The sequence below is a fragment of the Chelmon rostratus genome, chromosome 5, assembly GCF_017976325.1.
Source record: "Chelmon rostratus isolate fCheRos1 chromosome 5, fCheRos1.pri, whole genome shotgun sequence".
NCBI classification, from domain to species: Eukaryota; Metazoa; Chordata; class Actinopteri; order Chaetodontiformes; family Chaetodontidae; genus Chelmon; species Chelmon rostratus.
In genome coordinates this window covers 10,316,110-10,334,161 of record NC_055662.1, presented here as the reverse complement: position 1 = coordinate 10,334,161, position 18,052 = coordinate 10,316,110, and the positions used below count along the sequence as shown (strand labels likewise).

Below are 18,052 nucleotides of genomic sequence, written 5' to 3'. Positions count from 1 at the left end.
ACAAGACAATACAAAAACTCTCTTACATAAAACATGGCATGACTGAGACAACACTTTTTAAATGAGGCAATGGCAGGAATCAACAAGAGGAAAACTAAACAAAACTGCGTGCATGGCACAGGTCATGACAGACATAGTGTGTTTTTAGCCAATTTCTGTGAGGGCGAGGGGGCTTTGTTTTGTTTTGACCTAACCCCTCTGTGGTGCTCCTTCTTTTTAAAGCCTAGAAAGTCTGTAAGTCTGTGCAAGATGCTGGGAACTATCCGTATATGTGGTCCAGTCTTTATAGGCTTTGGCTAGTCTTCAGGTTTGAGCTCTTCCTGTAAAGTTTTTAACAATAATTGAAGAGATATGTCAGTCACAGTTCATAGTATCTGCTTCAATCTGGTCCACACTGGATGGATTTGTGGCCATTTTTGTGCAGCTTGGATGTGCTGTATAACTGTGTGTACGCTCTCCTATGAAGCTATGACTGGTTGATTGTTTCCCCAACCAGCAGAAAGTCACCAGTCCACCAGTGACCCTATTTGACTCACTGAACAATTAGGAGACGTGGGCTGTAATGCAGATGGCTGGAAACAGAGTTAGCCTTGAAAAACAATGACTTCCGTGCTATTGCAATCAGCTCACTCACCGCAGAGCTGGCCTCAACTGTTGCGTCGCAATCCCATTTTTGCTCATTAAAACCAAACTTGCTGCAGGGGCTGCACAGCTTTCTGTCTTTCCCTCCCTTCACCTCTCCCTTCCACTAGCATGTTTAATAAAGCAATGCTGCTCGAAATTGTTATTTCCCGGCAGCTTCCTCGTTAGTTGGCTGTCACGTTGAAGTCTTTCTCCTAAACCCCTCCTCAGCTGGCGGTAAACAGGGATGCTAACACTGTTCTCAAAGGCCTGAACTGTTGCACTTGCGTTTTTGAAATCAGAAGGGCACTAGCAATATAATGCAAATGATGAACTTTCAACCCATGAATAATAATATTGGGCTGATTAGATAAGCTGTGGTGGAGCATTAGGATCTACTGACTCCTCATTTGACTCCCACACTGTTAACACTGTTGTTGCTAACAAAGGATAAGAAGTCCAAACACACACCTTGGTTTCTAATTAACCTGTTGCTGTGGTTAGGACCGTTTTTTGAATATGACTTCTTGAAAGATGTATATGAAGTAGTGTCAGATCATTATTTCCTGGCATACAGGAAATAATGATCTGATTAATCTGATGGAGAGAATGGGGCAAGCTAAATGTTTAATCAAGACAAGACACCCCTTGTTTCTAGGTAACCGTATATCAAATGATTTGTATGACCACAGATCCAGGAAGAGTAAATATTTAAGATGTGACTCGCAGTAAAGATCTGGCCGAATTACTTTCAGTATGTTTGTATAAAATATCTTATTTTGACTATTTTAAAGGCTATTTTATGTGAGGCTTCTTAAAATGTAGTAACACAAGCACAGTTCATCCTGATAATATGAGACAAATTATTACACCACTACAACACAAAGTTTAAGCCAGCAGAGGCTCATCAGCCTTCTCAGAGGATCTTTGTTTCACCCAAATAACAGTTCAAGGAGACGCTGATTTAATCATCAGCAGTCAGACATCAGAAAAACAGGGTGACATTGAAGAGACGCACGTAAAAAACCAACAAAGAGGAAATCTTGAACAAGATGTATCAGACACATTCGCCCACACTGCACACTGTGTTGACAAAACACACTTGGTCCTGCTGTAAAAAGGAAGAATTTTTCACCACTGTATGTGAATGATAACATATGATAATGATGATGGACATGATGGACGAGACCAAGGTCCTGAGCCCCACGACCTGACAACTGAGTCAGCCAGGCAGAAGGATAAGGAGTGTTGACATGTTTTATACCTGTTTCTAGTCAGTTTTAGGGCGACAGTATGCTTCAAAGCAACTTCTTATCAGTCAGCAATAGTGAAACCAATTCAAAACTTCTCGAGGTCACTTTTTTCATTCTTTACACAATTACTTATTTCACTTTCTTTCGTCGTTTCAAGCATGCTTAACCCTTAACCCTTGTTTAGGTTTATTTTCCCTTTAATCAGAACAAAGCACAAAGCAAAGATTTTCTACCATTTCATAGACTCTGGGCGCTGCTATACAATAATGCTTGAATACTGACTTACTGAAAAAGTGTTCAAAGTGAAGGAAAATTCACACTGAAGACACCATTGAAATGTAGTCTGTGCCAGACTGTACAGGATTATAACCAAATGTGTGTCACACAATACTATCTTCTATTGCACTGTAATGATGCGAGGTGTTTGTGTCTGAATCTATGGGGAGCTTCCTCTCTCATCTCCATCACCTTCTCTCTTTTGTTTTTTTCCGTCTCCTCATCTTAGTCAGCTGGTTAATTCACTCCAGTGAATTGTTAAACGTAGCGTGTCCGCCCAGGAGCTATGATGGAGCTATGAAGTCTCGGCATTGATTTAGATGCCTGTTCTGTTGAGTGAAGTTTTTTTTATTAATGACAAGATCATTCACATCACCCACCCACCAGCACTGACAGTGATCAGATGAGCTGGTCTGTAATCGTAGCATCGTACTATATCTTTGCCGCACCAAATTCAAGTTATTTTTAGGCAACTATTTCCTGACGTTTACTTTATACATCTTGGAAACATCATGGAGTTCCAGACCTTGACCTCAGAACAAAATGCACATGGACCAGGGATAAGTTCACAAGCTGATGTCACAGCTGCAGAGCCGCTTCAACCTTTCACGCTTTTCTAAAAATAACCGAGTAGAAACTTGTGTTGCTGACATTGGGACACGCAGTATTGATGCCTCATCTGCATGCGCATGCATTGATTGATGGTCACTGTATGTTAACGAAACATGACCTCACATTCAGTGTGGGGACAGCACAGGATGTACAGCAGTGCACAACAAACGCGTCAGCTTCAGTGCAAAACTTTTTCCATTTCGCTTTCTCTCACTGCTCTATAAAACGAGAAACTACAAACCGATTATCTATCACATGCACAAACGTTCAACAAAGGAATTCAAACCATGTGTTTACCAGGTTTTTAAATGACTTGATAGCAACATGTGTGATAGGAGAAGCTGCTATTGGAAACAGAATATTAAGACGAATGATGAATAATGATTTAAAGCCAGAAGGAGCCTCATGCAGTAAAAACACACTGCCTCTTTAAGGTGCTGGATTGTAAGTTGTCAGGTATTTAGAACAGTTATATTAATGATCTTTTAAATTGACCTGTCAAACTATCTTTGCTGGGTCTGGTTGCTTTTCGAACTAGAAGCTGTTTATTCTCTCACACTGGCTCGCTGCAGATATCAGTACTTTGTGTACATCAGTACACAGACTTCATACACGGGTTGCAGCATAGTTCCTTCAGAATCACTTTGAAATACCTTTCTGTGGGTTTTATCTTCTAAAACTTCTGTGTTTCCATCAAAGACCAGAACATCAAGAAGTTCATAGGAAATGTTCCTTCATTTCAGAGTTGGCAAGTATTGATCATACTTTAGTTATGTATTATTCATGCTTTATCTCTGTTTTATGGCAACATTCTGAAGTATGAAAGTTCACTCTTGACCTTAGAAAAAGTGTTTTGACAAAAAAGTCCCAACTTCAGGTCGTCTAAATAGCTTTTTCAGAAACTTTCAACCAAATCACTGTCATCATCAGTCAGTGGATGGTGTGTGCTGTCATGGAGTTCTTGTCCGTGTTAAACTTAAGATCTTTCTTGACCTTAGAGCTAAATGATACTAAATCACCACTGGCTGATGAAGATGATGTAATATGGTCGAAAGCACTGGGAAATGGAAGTAAGCAGGTGCTGCGACCGTTAACTGCAGTGTCCCAAGTTGACCATGGGTTGTTTCGTCAAACATTTTGAATACATTCATTTTGTCCCAGTTTTCTGTTGGTCAAGTGATTGGTACATTAGACCCTCGTATAACATCCTAATAACAACTTCATGAATGTTGCTGCAGTGTCACACTTAAGTTTCGACAGCAGGTGGCGCTGTGGTGGTGAGGTTTTAAGGCAGCTGACCAACCATAATGTCCTTGGTGTCACAACACAAATAGTACTGATAAAATGATTTGTTGTTTTGTCTGAGTGCAGGTTTAGGAGGCCAGCAGGATTTGTGATTGGTCTCACAATGGTGTGTAACGTTACATTTCTTGAGCACAGGATTCACTGGTTTGCAGATAAGGCAGATCGCTTTATCTGTCCTCCAAGGTCCGATGCAGTAAGAGTGAAACCTCCTTTTCTCCTCAACTGAACATTTTTTCTTGTTGTGGCTTGCCCATCTCACTTCCACGTTAAACTGCCATGTTGTCCACTGAAAAAGGTTTTGGGGGTCGGCCTCACTCAAAGGATAAATACTTGAACCTAACACCATTTTATTAGACTAGAGCTGTCCTATCTAGTCTGAACTGATGAAGCCTGCTCGGATGAGAGGTGAAACGTCTTCCGAGACAAACTGACAAAGTCCAGTTGCGAACAATTGAATGCCCTGAAGCTTACAATGACCTGGATGAATGAGGATATTCACAGGCAAGCACTAGCACAGACGATAATTCCCACGACACACTTGCAAGACGCTTGTTTGCGGAGCACAGCAGCCAAATATGTTTCCAAGAACCACCACTGCACTTTGAGAACCCTTGGTCTGGGCGATTCATTACCCTCAGCCTTATGACCATTCATATAGCCTCTTGTTGCAAGGAAACAAGAAAAGGAAGCAGCAACTATATCAGATAACCAACTAGCCAGAAACTAAGCCAGAACATTAAAGCGTTGAGGGTTTTCATTAAGTATGTTGTCCATCATAGTATCAACAAAAAGAGTGACGTTTTTCAGTCTGTTCTTTATCTACTCTACCCTCTCTGCTGCCTGCCCTCTGGCAGGATCATAGTAAGCAAGACCCGCTTACTTGAGATTGGCAGCCAATCAGAAATGACAACCTATGACACTGGTTTGACTCCGGCTAGATAATTTTTTGCATCTCATTCCCCATCTCACATTTCCAGTCAGTCGAATTAATGGGGGATATTTGATTCAAATACACGTAAATGTTGATGTAAGTTTTTTTTTATTCATGAGTATTGAATATTTCATGACACGTGGCTTAACAGAAATCTAATCTCTGGGTCAAGGCAAAGACCCGATATTTGCACAACCTTTGGTGGGAAGTCACTTTCTGGGAGGTTTGACCTCTCTCTGTAGTCGTTTACACTGTTGGTCACAAATATAAAAGCAGCAATAACCACATTTCTCACTAGGAAAAGAGAGCAATCATTGGTCAGTTTAATACTTGACTTGGAAGTCAGTATTCAACCCATAATCTGTCAAGAAACCAATCATAAAAGCAATCTATATGTGATCTGTATACGTATGTAGTTATGCAAGACCAAATGTTGGCTGTGGTAACATCTATGTATGCACGTCAAGACAGGAGTGCAGGAACTGTCTCTGATCAATCACCAAGTGTGGTGGCGTTAAAACAGAGTTGAGTGTTCTTTTCCATGTGTTTGGGGAGCTCCTCAATGAAGACTGAGTGAAATTTGATGCATTTTTCTCCATGCTGTACCAAAGACACATCCCACCGACTCCGGTATGGCCATTAAGGTCAACTGAAGTGATGTGAAGTGAAGCGAAATATGTCAGGTGCACAGCAAATATACCCTCATAATATTTCCATCCTGTTTCCATCTGTCAGGTGTTAGTATGATGAATGCGGCCTACTTGCAATCTAATAATGCTCATAATGTGTTATTTCTTTGTGGGCTTTGTGACAGCAGAGAAGATAAATGAACACATCAGCTGCAGGAAAGTGCAGCGAAATCATTGGTCTCCAAGCTCCCAACCTCCTTATCTCAATAAGGGAGCCATCACTCGCATTGAAACTCACCTTGCCGCGTGAACCTGAACACCTCCTCAACCCATTTTCTCACTCCACTTCCATCTAGCTGCAGACCACTTAGATGGAAAAGGCATTTTTAGTAGACATTTTGTCCCTTCTGCCAATGCATTGCTCAAGTCTATGGCTTACTAATTCCAGTCACATACTGTGTTGTGCACACTTATGTTGTATGTTGTTGAATGGAAATGTATCTATGTTCTGGAGGAACACATAATGCACACTCTGTAGAAACAAATTTCCCCTTTGGGGACAATACAATCAATTTATCCATTTGTGTTCCAAACCTCTTGGTTTGTTCATAATAAGTCAGTGTTCAAGGTGTTGCATTGTTTTCCTCAGTCCCAAAAAATTGAACCAAACTATATTTATCCTTCAATTCCTCCATCAATTCCATCTTTTTTTCATTTCAGGTAGCTGAGTGAAAGCACCAGTGTCTAACCTGTCTTGGTAATACTAATCTAAAGAGGGATAGATACTTGGATGCGTGACATGGTCAACTTACTAGTACGAGCATGTTTGTGGATGGTTGCAAATGAATGAATGAGTGTGTCTTCTAGTTAAAATGTGACTCGTCTGAATGGATGATGGACCTTTTGGGATGTGCAAAGTACGACAAGCTTTCAAAGATCCACCTGCTGCAGAAAAAAAACCCAAATGTCTGGAAGAAAGAGTTTTACATTTAAGTCAAAGTAATTTGTTCAGTAGTAATAAATCAGGACAGGTAAAGCATCAGTTACAAACTCCAAAAAGTCCAAAAAGAGCAACTTCAAATTGACTGTATTTTAATACCTGGCTTTCTAGTGTTGCCAACCACTCAAAGCGCTTTACATGCACCAGCATTACAACACTGGTGGCAAGGTGCAAGCTGCTCATTACCAGCAATAATCATTGACATGCACTGTTGCAATTTGACCTTCAGTATCTTGCTCAAGGATACTTTGACATGTAGACTGTAGGAGCCGGGGATCGAACACCAGCATTTTTCGTGGATGACCGCTCTACCTCCTGAGCCACAGCCGCCACTTAAGCAATCACACATTTTCAATGTCATGATATATTTTAAAATATCAATATTGTGAATTGTCAAAAAAAGCAGGAAATGGTAGAAGGAAGAAACGAAAGTAAGAATGCGAAGAAGAAGGAAGGAAAGGGGGGGGGAAAGGGGGGAGAATTATTAGATAATTATCAGAGATATTTACTCATATAGCTCACATAGCTTCTACGACTACAGCCGTAAGGTACTGTAATGAAATTAAAATTGGAAAAAAGTACCATAAATTGCTTTGAATTATTTGAGTAAACATATTAAGTACTTCTCTACTTCTGGCCACTGAAAAATAAAAAGATTTTTTATTATGAATCAGCAGTGTAGAAGTAAAAAACTTGTGTCCTGCAGTTTTGTAAATATCTGTTTGTCTCTCCCTGTGGGGGCAGGTTGGGCATGGAGCACGATGGCCAAGGTAACCGCTGCGGAGATGAAACAGCGATGGGAAGCGTGATGGCCCCTCTGGTGCAGGCGGCCTTCCATCGATACCACTGGTCCATGTGCAGCGGGCAGGAGCTGAAGAGATACATCCAGTGAGTTCATGTTTGCAGTTAACGTTTACGCCAAAGTGGATGAACCTTAACAAACTGGGATCGTTGCCGTATGTCGTCCAAACTAGTAGGCATGCTGTTCTGACACTGACTGTTGAATTGCTGTTTTAGCAGTGGTAGAGGATGGCAGAACTGGAGGCTAAATGAATGAAGATGAAAGGATTTAATATGGTTAAAGAGTCAGAGGCATTAATGACCATGTCACAGCTTTATCTGGGCTGCACTCAGAGAAGTCGCACTAACACAGCCATACAACCCCCCAAACTAGTTATTTCAATGCTAGAACACATGTAGGGAATTTTGGAGTGGATCTGCTTCAGTACGCCTAACAGCAGATGATCGTGCTAAGTGGCTGCCATTACCTTCAGAAAATACCTAAATCTTTTCTGGGAATGTAAGGAGTTTGTGTAAAATCCATGTCATGAGCATTGATTTATTTTGTTTGGCTGGATGTTTAAACGTGTCGTCACAATTTGCAACTGCACAGTGTGTTCAAGAGTTTTGGCGGTTCATGTCCGATAGCCACATCTGGTGAAGTTTGGCAGCAATCTGTGTCAAAGCATTAAAGCACAAGAAAAAACAAGACAAAAAAAGGTTTGTTCAACTTTTCCGAATGTTTGATCTGCTGAAGAATGGGTGAAATTTAATGGATATGATCTATTCTTCATGCTTTTTTAAGAACCAACAGACACAATTTTAGGTGCCTTATAAATAACCACATGGTGGCGCTATTCAGACCATAATCTGTTCATCCTTCGACCATGGCCAAACTTTCACTGTTTGTTTCACTGAAATTTGTGGATTTTTTGGATATCCTGCCTTGTAACAGACCAACAAATATTCAAGGCTGATAACGTAAACTCATGGGAGGTACTGATTATTACTACAATATATGACATTGCATTTGAATTTCAAGTCAGGTAAGAAGAAAGCTTAATTTTTATTGTCTTGGAAGCCACTCTCATGAGGAAATGTACACCATTAACCTGCAGCTGAAGTAGCTGAAGCTCAACAGCATTATGTCATCTCCAAAGAGGACATTGAAAGAGCCCGAATGAGCCTCAGCACATACACCCATGAGCTGTGGTCAGGTCACACACATCAAGTTTTTCACTCAGCTGTAAAGAAATCAATTTCTGCTCTAAAGGAGATGACAATGGGAATGTCATGGGAATCAATCAGCATGAAGTATACTGTTATTTAGAGCAGCTGGAACCATTGCAGAGAAAAATCAATGTACTGTGGAGTATGAAAAGTCTTACTGCATCATAATCTGAACGCTTTTGTCCTGAGAGGGAGAAAGAAAGCTTAGTGAAGCAGCTGCCACAGCAAAATTTGTGACATGTTTAAAATCATTGTATACAGTACATTCAAAAAGCACACATGCCCTGTGAGACTCTGAGCAGGGTTTAGCTGTGCCCCTTGCCCTCAACAGAGCTGGGGGAGTTACTGCACCTGAGCCACCAGTTGGCCACATGCATCAAATGTGATTATAACCTGAAACATAAATGCTGAAATTGTTACCGGGTTTCTCTGAAAGCTTTGAGCTTTTATTTGGTCAGAATGTTCACAGGTATCAAAGTGGTGCATGTCTAAACAAAAGAGTAATTAGGAGCTGTGCAACAACATGTTTTGCTTTTCACTTAGAGCTGAAATTAAATGTTGAATCCAGGTTCATTACCTCTGCTGGTATGTTCTGTTTCTGTATAGAATTGTAAAGTGAATATCTTTGTTTTTGGTTGTTGGTCGGACAAAACAGTTTTAAGAAAGTAGTTCCTGTTCTTATTTTGCATGCCCTTGTGTGTGTGTGTGTTTTTGAGCTGCTGGAACTGCAAATTTCTCCTTGGAGATAAATAAAGTATCTATCTATCCATCTATCTATCTAAGACTAAGCTGTTAATCTATTAACAGAGGAAGCAAACTCTGCTGCTCTGCTACTAGCGAACTCCACTCAGAGCAGCAGAGTAGTGAAACCTGAACAGATCAGTTCTTGCTAAAATATGATAAAATATACACCTCATATATATATATATATATATATATATATATATATATATATATATATATATATATATATATATATATAAAATAGAAGCCTGTTTAAAATAAAGGCCTGGTTCTCTCTACCATCTCCACCAGGTAAATACAGACCTTAGTCCAGAAACCAATTCAGAAAAATGCTGTATCTTATTTTCTTTATTAGGATGGCAGTACTGAGTCTCTGTTCAGTGTCTGACATCAGTGTCACCTCTTTTTTCATTTCCTGTCAGCACCTATGACTGTCTCTTGGATGACCCTTTCAAACACGACTGGCCGCAGCTCCCTGAACTTCCTGGCATCAACTATTCGATGGACGAGCAGTGTCGATTTGACTTTGGAGTGGGCTATAAAATCTGCACTTCAGTGAGTACAGCCCCCAGGCTTCCATTTAGTGGATAGGAGCACCTGCACAGTGGGTATCCTTTCCCCAAATATATATCTGTAAGTGAAACACAGCAGAGAAAACTGGAAAAGACAGAACCCATTGAAACTTTATATACTCTCGATGAGAGAAGAAAAATAAGATGGGTCGTCCAACTGAAGCTTTCTTCTGGCTTTAGAAACACTTTAGATGAGAGGAGCAAAGGTTATGGTGAGCTTTTTGCAGAAAGACATGAAGGAGAAGATAATTTCAGCCTCTCGAGACGTGTGCTTATTTTGCCGCAGTCACACCTGCAATCTGGCGAGTTCTCTGCAGAGGGCAGGGTACGGCGCCGTTCTGACTTAGATCTTCAGTTGATGACTAAGCTGTTGGCTTTATAGCCAGCCTCACTGGGGATGAAGGCTGCTTCGTTTGATTTCAAGATGTAAAAGAATGAGGAGGTCAGCAGGCTCCATCTAAAGTTAAACAGCTTCATGCTGCAGCTTTCAGTTGACCCAGAGAGTTTTTCTTGCAGTTTGCTCTTTGCTTATTACTAGACCACACCCACACACACCAAAACTGCTAAGACCAGCCGTTACCAAGGAAATGTAATTCACTTTTTCTTTCATAGCTCTTTAATAGATCTTTTACTTAAAGCTGCTATAATATTTTTTCTATTAACATTCCATCAAACGACTACTTCTATGGTACATGGAGGGGGTTACTCATAGTGACAAAAATCTCCAATAAACCCTGAAATTGGACTTACATTGCCAAGTGGCTACAAACACAACTCAAAAGGAAGACTAATGTCGCTTTGTATCTGCTTTATGTGTAAATACATTATCAATAATACCATAATGTAAAAATGCTCCATTACATATATAAGCCCTGCATTCAAAATGCTGTTTATGTGAAAGCCCTTAATGTTTTCAGAGTGTTGAGGTGGACCGATCTAATCAGGGAGGTTTAACCTGTTACAGTGCGTCATATTTCAGAAGCAGTCATGATTTCTATAAGCTCAATATGTGAAAGAACTTATAACTACATTTGGGATGAAGAGTAGACTATTTCCCATTTAAATATAGTGGAGTAGATGTACAAAAAAATGGAAACATTCAAATAATGTACACGTAATCGACTACTGAACTTAAGAACAGCACAACAATAAATGTACAGAAGGTTAACTTTGCTACCTTTTAACAGTGTGCATGACTCATCGCAGTCGCTGTCAACAGGGCTGAAAAAACACTCCTCACTGACTATTGATCAGGCGGCTGTAAAGATGTCTGCTGGATCTATACTGAGAGGTTCCTGACAAGAAAACATGGTGTTTTCTTACAGTGTGTTTACGCTGTTTAACTGATTCACCTTTTTACACGCTCGCTGTCATGTTAATTCAGCTCACACAGCTGGAAACATGGTCAGCGTTCTCTAACATTTAAACAGTAATCAGTTCACTTCTAGAGCCTCCAATGAACAAATCACAAATGAGCGCTGTCATTGCCAAGGTCAGCAGATAGCAGCTGCCGTTACTCTGCAGGCTCACTTTGTCTCCAACCTCAGATAATGACCAAGCAGAAGTCTCAAGTCACTTACTGGCAAATTGATTTGACTTGTCCCTTCCAGAGCTTTGGTCAAACTTTCAGTGGATGCACAGTGGATCAGCGTTTCGATCTCACAGCACAAAAATACATTTTGATTTTGGGCTTTTTGTGGCTGAATTCTGCACATTTATCTGTGGCTGCTTTAGTTTCTGCTGACAGCAGGCTGTGGAGCAGCAGCATTGTGCAGAACTCAGGGTTGGTGTATGGAGCTAGAATAAGTGCCAAATGTTTAAAAGACAGTTTAGTGCTAGAAATAACGATGCTGACATATATAACTGGGTAATATATGGAGTATGTGAATATGAATTAACTCTTGTGCCAGCCTGAATTACCACAATGCTCCATTATCACCAGATAGTAAGTAGGAGCAGCTGGAGCCTCTTCCTTCCCCTATCCTCTCTGCTGGAAAAGCACCATCTGACACTGAATTCTGGAAGATGTTATATTGTTATACTGTCGAGCGCAATCAAACAATAACAACAACATTCATCCAAATTTTGTCGAAAGAGATTCCAGCCTATTTAACCAGTCCATCAAATTAAGTGCTCATTCCCACAAACATTCATCAGAATATACTCTGATGATGCAATAAAATTAGTATTGAATCCAAGAGCAGTATGGGGGAATTTCTCCCTCTGTTGCTGAATCCACTGTGGCGAGTCATTTCCTCTGCCTGTTGAATCTTCTTATTTTCAAAATATGTGAAGGATTTGCCGAAGCAGAAATAATGTTGTTCCTATTCATCTCTGGAATAAAGTAATAACTGTCGAATCTGGCATCTTTTTGACAGATCTTCCACTAGTTTTAAAGGGAAAAAAGGAAAAAAAGATATTTAAATTCAGATTAAGTCTAAGTGACTGAGTATTTGTGCACTGTGGAGGCTATAACTAAAGTATGCATTGATTTCAGATTTGGAAATTAGACTTGACATCTTTGATTTCATACTTAAACTGTTTAAAAATCAACCTGCCATCACTGATCACTGCCCTCACACCCTCACACACACACACACACACACACACACACACACACACACTAATAATTATAGTTCTCCTGTAACATCTCCAATTTTGAACAATTGAGGCCAGCCTCCCTACTTAACCTGAAGTGACTGACATGCCCGAGCAGCTTAAGCAGGCAGTTTCCCAGACTCCTCCGTTTGCATCCCATGTAAACAAGACAGAGATCCGGAGTTAGAGTTGTGTATCACAGTCCACAGGATTCTTTTCATGTTACCAGCTAAAGTTTTTGTTTGTTTGGAAAGAGGTCATTCAGCATAGCTAATTGTCTTGTGTGCCTCTGAAAACAAAGAGCCACTCGCCCGAGCAACTGAACTAGATTGGAGAAGGAGACGTGGCTGCAGCAGACCTGTTCATAGGGTTATTATAATCTCTGCAGTTTCCATCAAGTCCTAATAGATGAGCTGCACAGAGGAAGGTTTTCTGAATCACTGACTCCTACCTATCTAACAGCTGCAAGAAGAATAATGTATGTGTTTGTCAGTCTTCAGCTGATACAGAATTTCCACCAGTCTGAATATTGACTTTGAGTTTTAACTGGAAAGCACTCAAACACCTTCAGCAAGGCCTTAAAGTACACCTAATGTCATGATGGCCAGGATTTTGAGAGATTGTTTAAACCAGGAACATTGGATCGACAAAGTGAGTCAGACTCAAGCTATGACAATTCAAAGTTATCATCCTGCTGTAGCGCCATCTACCGGCCAAAGGCTGTTAAATTTTTGTTAATTTTTGTTAAAATTATGTTTTTTTGCAAAAACTAAAAATAGTGCAAAAGCAGCAAAATTTGTGTTGAGCCAAGGAAGCTAAGAACAAAGGTTTTGCTTCTTTGCCTCCTGGTTCAAGAGCTACTAGCCTGATTGTAAAGGCCTTATAAATGCCCACAAGGTGGTGATGTGGTATTCAAGTCTGCACTGTAAACCACCTATGTCACCTTTGTCACCTTTGCCCAGAGCTTAACTTTGCCCCGACATTTGTTAATACCTTTCTGCTCCTTGGCAGTGGTGCGATTAAGCATCAGCTGCATTGTGGAATCATTTTGTCATCAGGCGTACATCAGACTGATGCCTCACAGATCAGATGCGTCAGACAGATTGAAAAAAGACAATTCATGCCTATATACATTTTCAGCAACTGTCAATGCCTAGCACACTTTTCTAAGCGATGTCTTAAATACATAAAAATGCCCGTCACAGTAATTAAAGCTAGACGAAAGCTCAGATCTGCCCCGGGGTTCTGTGTCGAACACCAACATCTGCAGTCAGAGTAATCTCAAGATGAGAAAAAGCTTCATGACTGAGGGAACAATTGAGATAGACAAGGGATTTGAGAGATATGTGGCAACCGCTTGAAAGGAATGGTCTTTTTAGGGCTCATAGGGATATTCTGGGCAGCTGAGAGGCCCATATTTGATTTCTCTCAAATCAGCCTGATTTTTTTTAATCCTTGAAAAAGAACCATCATCTCTGGAGAGGAGTTCAATATTATATATATTGATATTCCCGACGAAACCCTTCATATTCCGCTCACCTTTAGTGCCTCTAATAGTGGAGTCTGTAGCCCCTGTAAACAACAGTTGAGCCTGCAGGATGTCAGCTGTCTATTAGACTACAACTGCGGAATACTTTTTTACTAATTCTGTCAGGCTTTCTGTTTTATTTTCATAACCTTGTCTGCATCTATGCATAGCGGGTAATGTCTCATGCATCACTTTGCATAGGCAGAGTTGAATGTCACAGCTGGAGTGGTTCTGTGAAAGTAGCGTTGTAACCCAAAGCCTCAGAATATATGAAAGGACATTTTTTTTCCACAAAGAGCCCTTCAGTTATACATCACAATATGAACAGCAAAGCCATTCACATGCTGTACTTAAATTTTCATATGGAGCTCACTGAACACGTCATTTTCCTCTTTTCTGTCTCTCAGTTTCGCACATTTGATCCATGTAAGCAGCTGTGGTGCAGTCACCCCGACAACCCTTACTTCTGCAAAACCAAGAAGGGGCCGCCTCTTGACGGGACGGAGTGTGCTCCTGGGAAAGTACGTTGGTCTATTACATATGGCACGACAAAAGTATGTAGACACCCCGAAAAGGTGCCTGGACTCAGCACACACAGGTGATTACATGTTAATAAGTCTCATGTAGCACAAACATCCAAGGTTTTTCACCAGATGTTGGACCTTGCTGCAGGGATTTGCTCCGATCTGGCTACAAGAAAATTTGTGTGGTCCGACTCTGATGCAGGAAAACTGGGGAAACCTCCTGAACAGGAACCGGAACCAAGGAGCGTAGCCTCAACCTTAAAACAAAAACAGCCTCAGACCAAACTACAGAGAAATTCCTGAGCACATTCATTTGGCCATATAGTGTATTTCTATATTTGTATTGTCATTTACTGAGTCTCGAGAGTAGACTTTTGTGTTTGGCTTACTTTTTCTCTCTGCTCAACCCTGTCATCCTCTGTAGTGGTGCTATAAAGGTCACTGCATGTGGAAGAACCCTAATCAGGTCAAGCAAGACGGCGCCTGGGGCTCCTGGAGCAAATATGGCTCCTGCTCGCGCTCCTGTGGAACTGGAGTTCGTTTCCGGACACGGCAGTGCAACAACCCAGCGTGAGTGGCATAAGAAATAATAACATGATTTGATTCTGCGAAGAAGGAGGCTGATTCTGAATGACAGTTTGTGCTTTGCAGATGTCCGTGTGGCTTTGAATGAATACCGAGTTAAGGATTCTGTGTTAGGGAGGCCATTGTTTGTGCCCTATCAAAATCAAACAATTAGATGAAAGACACATGTTCACTTCTTTTGAAACAGTTTTTCCTTTGTAGAGTTTTTTTTACCTCCACATGAGACAACTCACAAAACTTCAAGGGGGCTGAATCACTTTTGCCCAGACTGCAGGTGCAATGTTAAAAATGACCCCAATCTTTTATTCAAGTTTTTTGCCATTTGAGCAAGATTTGTTCTCGGACTCTTAGCTTCAAAGAAATGCTCATTGTGTGCTCAGCTCCTCTGATGTTTCTCTCCCACAGGCCCTCCAACGGTGGGCAGGACTGCCCAGGAGTGAACTACGAGTATCAGCTGTGCAACACTGACGACTGCCCCAAGCACTTCGAAGATTTCCGTGCCCAGCAGTGCCAGCTCCGCAACTCCCACTTTGAGTTCCAAAATGCCAAACACCACTGGCTGCCCTACGAGCATCCCGACGGTAAGCCAGAAAAATGTCAACAGATTGTTTTATTCCAGCGTGTGGCTGTGGGGGGTTCTAAGCCAAAAAAGAACAGTGAATGTCGGCGAGGGCAGGAGATCTGAAGAAATGTGTTGTGTATTCAAAACAGGGATGTTCCCAACTGTTTTAGACTGTGTCAACATACTGGCCACACTCTAAGTGTCTAGTTTTCTTTCCTGCTTTTAGTTTTTGTCTTCTCTTCAACTTTGCCTCCCTTTTACTTTTTCAATCTCCCATCACTATGCCAGTATGCAGATTATAAAACCATCCATGCAAAGGCTTAATCAGACATATCCGGCTTCGCTCCATGGCACATGCCACTTTTTGAACCTAATAATTTTGAAGGTTAGTCATGTCGAAAAGAATGAGGAAATCCTGCTGAGAAACTGTAGTTAGATGAGTCACTAAAGTGGGAAGCCATTATCCTTTGAAAGGTAAAGAACTTTTCTAAAGATGGTACAAATTGAGGTACAAAAGAAGGACCAAGGTCATATTTATGGGTGTGAATTCAGGTTTTACCATCAATGTCAGGGATTATATGTTATTAATATATATGTTTTAGATTGGTGTGTATGAAAAAATGAATTATTTCTGTGGGATTTGTGTTTGGAGGTAAGTGGTCGGGGCCATTCAGATACCAGTAAACACTAATTGTTATTACACTGTGGTGGTGGTTAATTGAATAGAATCGGGGAAAATACCAAATGTACTTTTGTCATTTTTTACTTTCTGTTTACAACCAAATTTCTCTAATATGATGCAAAAAAAGAGAGAAATGTTTCATTGATTTGTTCCATGATACGTAATAAATCCCTATTTCAAGCACAGTTGATTCTACTGTAGCATGGATTGGATGTAAGATCAGTCATGCTATACAAAGATTGTTATAGAGGTTCAAAATATACACATTTTAAGACTTAAACAAGACAAAGATGAGGGTTTTCAAAATATTTGCCAATTTAAATTCAGCTTTCAGTAGGTCAGCTGCATGATATGTGTGGTGCTGTATGATCTTGCTTCGTTATTGTGAAACTCTGAGACCACAATGATGATTTCTTACTTTGATAACTTTGTGCAGAACCATTGTGTTTGGCTAAATGTGTGACACAAGTACCGCAACTGATGGCAGCAATGACGCAGTATCTTTTAATATTATAGGAGATATGTTTTTCTTAAGAAATGATGTAAAAACAACATTTCTATATCTATCTTTTATGATATTCTTGATCTTCCAAGTAGGATTTTATACTTAGCAATTCTATAACAACCTGTTGTTGCAGCTAGCAAGAGATGCCACCTGTACTGCCAGTCAAAGGAGACAGGAGACGTGGCGTACATGAAGCAGCTGGTGCATGATGGGACACGATGCTCCTACAAAGATGCCTTCAGCGTCTGCGTGCGTGGGGAATGTGTGGTAAGGATGTGCATAAACTGCAAGTATTTTGCTGGGCATATTCAACTATATTAAATGCATGAATATGAGATGCATTTTGTAGGAGAAGCAGTGAAGACATTTAAAAACTCATGGCACATGAGTTGTGAGTCAATTATGAGTCTTTTATTACTGGAGCTCTATAACTTGTTTATTGGCCAACAGTAAAGGTGAATTTCATTCAAATCTGTCAAGTTTTTGAGATATGCTGCTGTCAGAATGACAAACACTCAAAGCAAAGCGAGCCATCTCCAGCAGAGGTGACAGAGAGGTTAGCTCGATGTGTCTGAATGTCTGAGTGAGGACATGACTCCTGTGCCTCCCCTGACCGAAAGTTTGTGTCCGGTGGGCGCTGATAATCGAACTGCTAATGAAGTCACCCGACAGGTCGGCTTCCTATCAAATCCCAGAGTTGTGAATCACCACAAATGCTCTCAGCTCATCTGTCTAATCTTTTTTTTTGGTCTCCAGAAAGTTGGCTGCGACAGAGAGATAGGCTCTCTCAAAGTTGAGGACAAATGTGGCGTTTGTGGTGGAGACAACTCCCACTGCCGCACCGTGAAAGGAACTTTCACCCGAACACCAAAGAAAGCAGGTAAGGACACACAGAAGCAGTACTAACACAATGTCTGCAGACACAAGTGTTTCTAAACAAAGATTTTTTTTCACTCCCAATTCAACACCAGAGTGCAAAGTGTTAGTAATAATGAATGTTTATAATCCATGACAGACTTTCAGTGAATGATTAACCTTAATTAGACATATACATACTGCACTGTACATTTACAGCCATTTATTTGGTTGACATACAAATACACAAATTTCCTACT

At 40.6% G+C, this 18,052-nt stretch overlaps 1 protein-coding gene across 1 annotated transcript in view; it reads left to right on the top strand.

Moving 5' to 3' along the window:
- The window catches only part of adamts3 (ADAM metallopeptidase with thrombospondin type 1 motif, 3), a 125,538-nt gene that overhangs the window by 79,838 nt on the left and 27,648 nt on the right, over positions 1-18,052 (top strand). Inside the window, exons 9-15 of the mRNA XM_041936784.1 lie at positions 7,372-7,515; positions 9,804-9,936; positions 14,487-14,600; positions 15,028-15,173; positions 15,594-15,769; positions 17,071-17,204; positions 17,694-17,817. Of these exons, the coding sequence (XP_041792718.1) occupies positions 7,372-7,515; positions 9,804-9,936; positions 14,487-14,600; positions 15,028-15,173; positions 15,594-15,769; positions 17,071-17,204; positions 17,694-17,817 (971 nt within the window). The remainder of the gene's footprint in view (positions 1-7,371; positions 7,516-9,803; positions 9,937-14,486; positions 14,601-15,027; positions 15,174-15,593; positions 15,770-17,070; positions 17,205-17,693; positions 17,818-18,052) is intronic.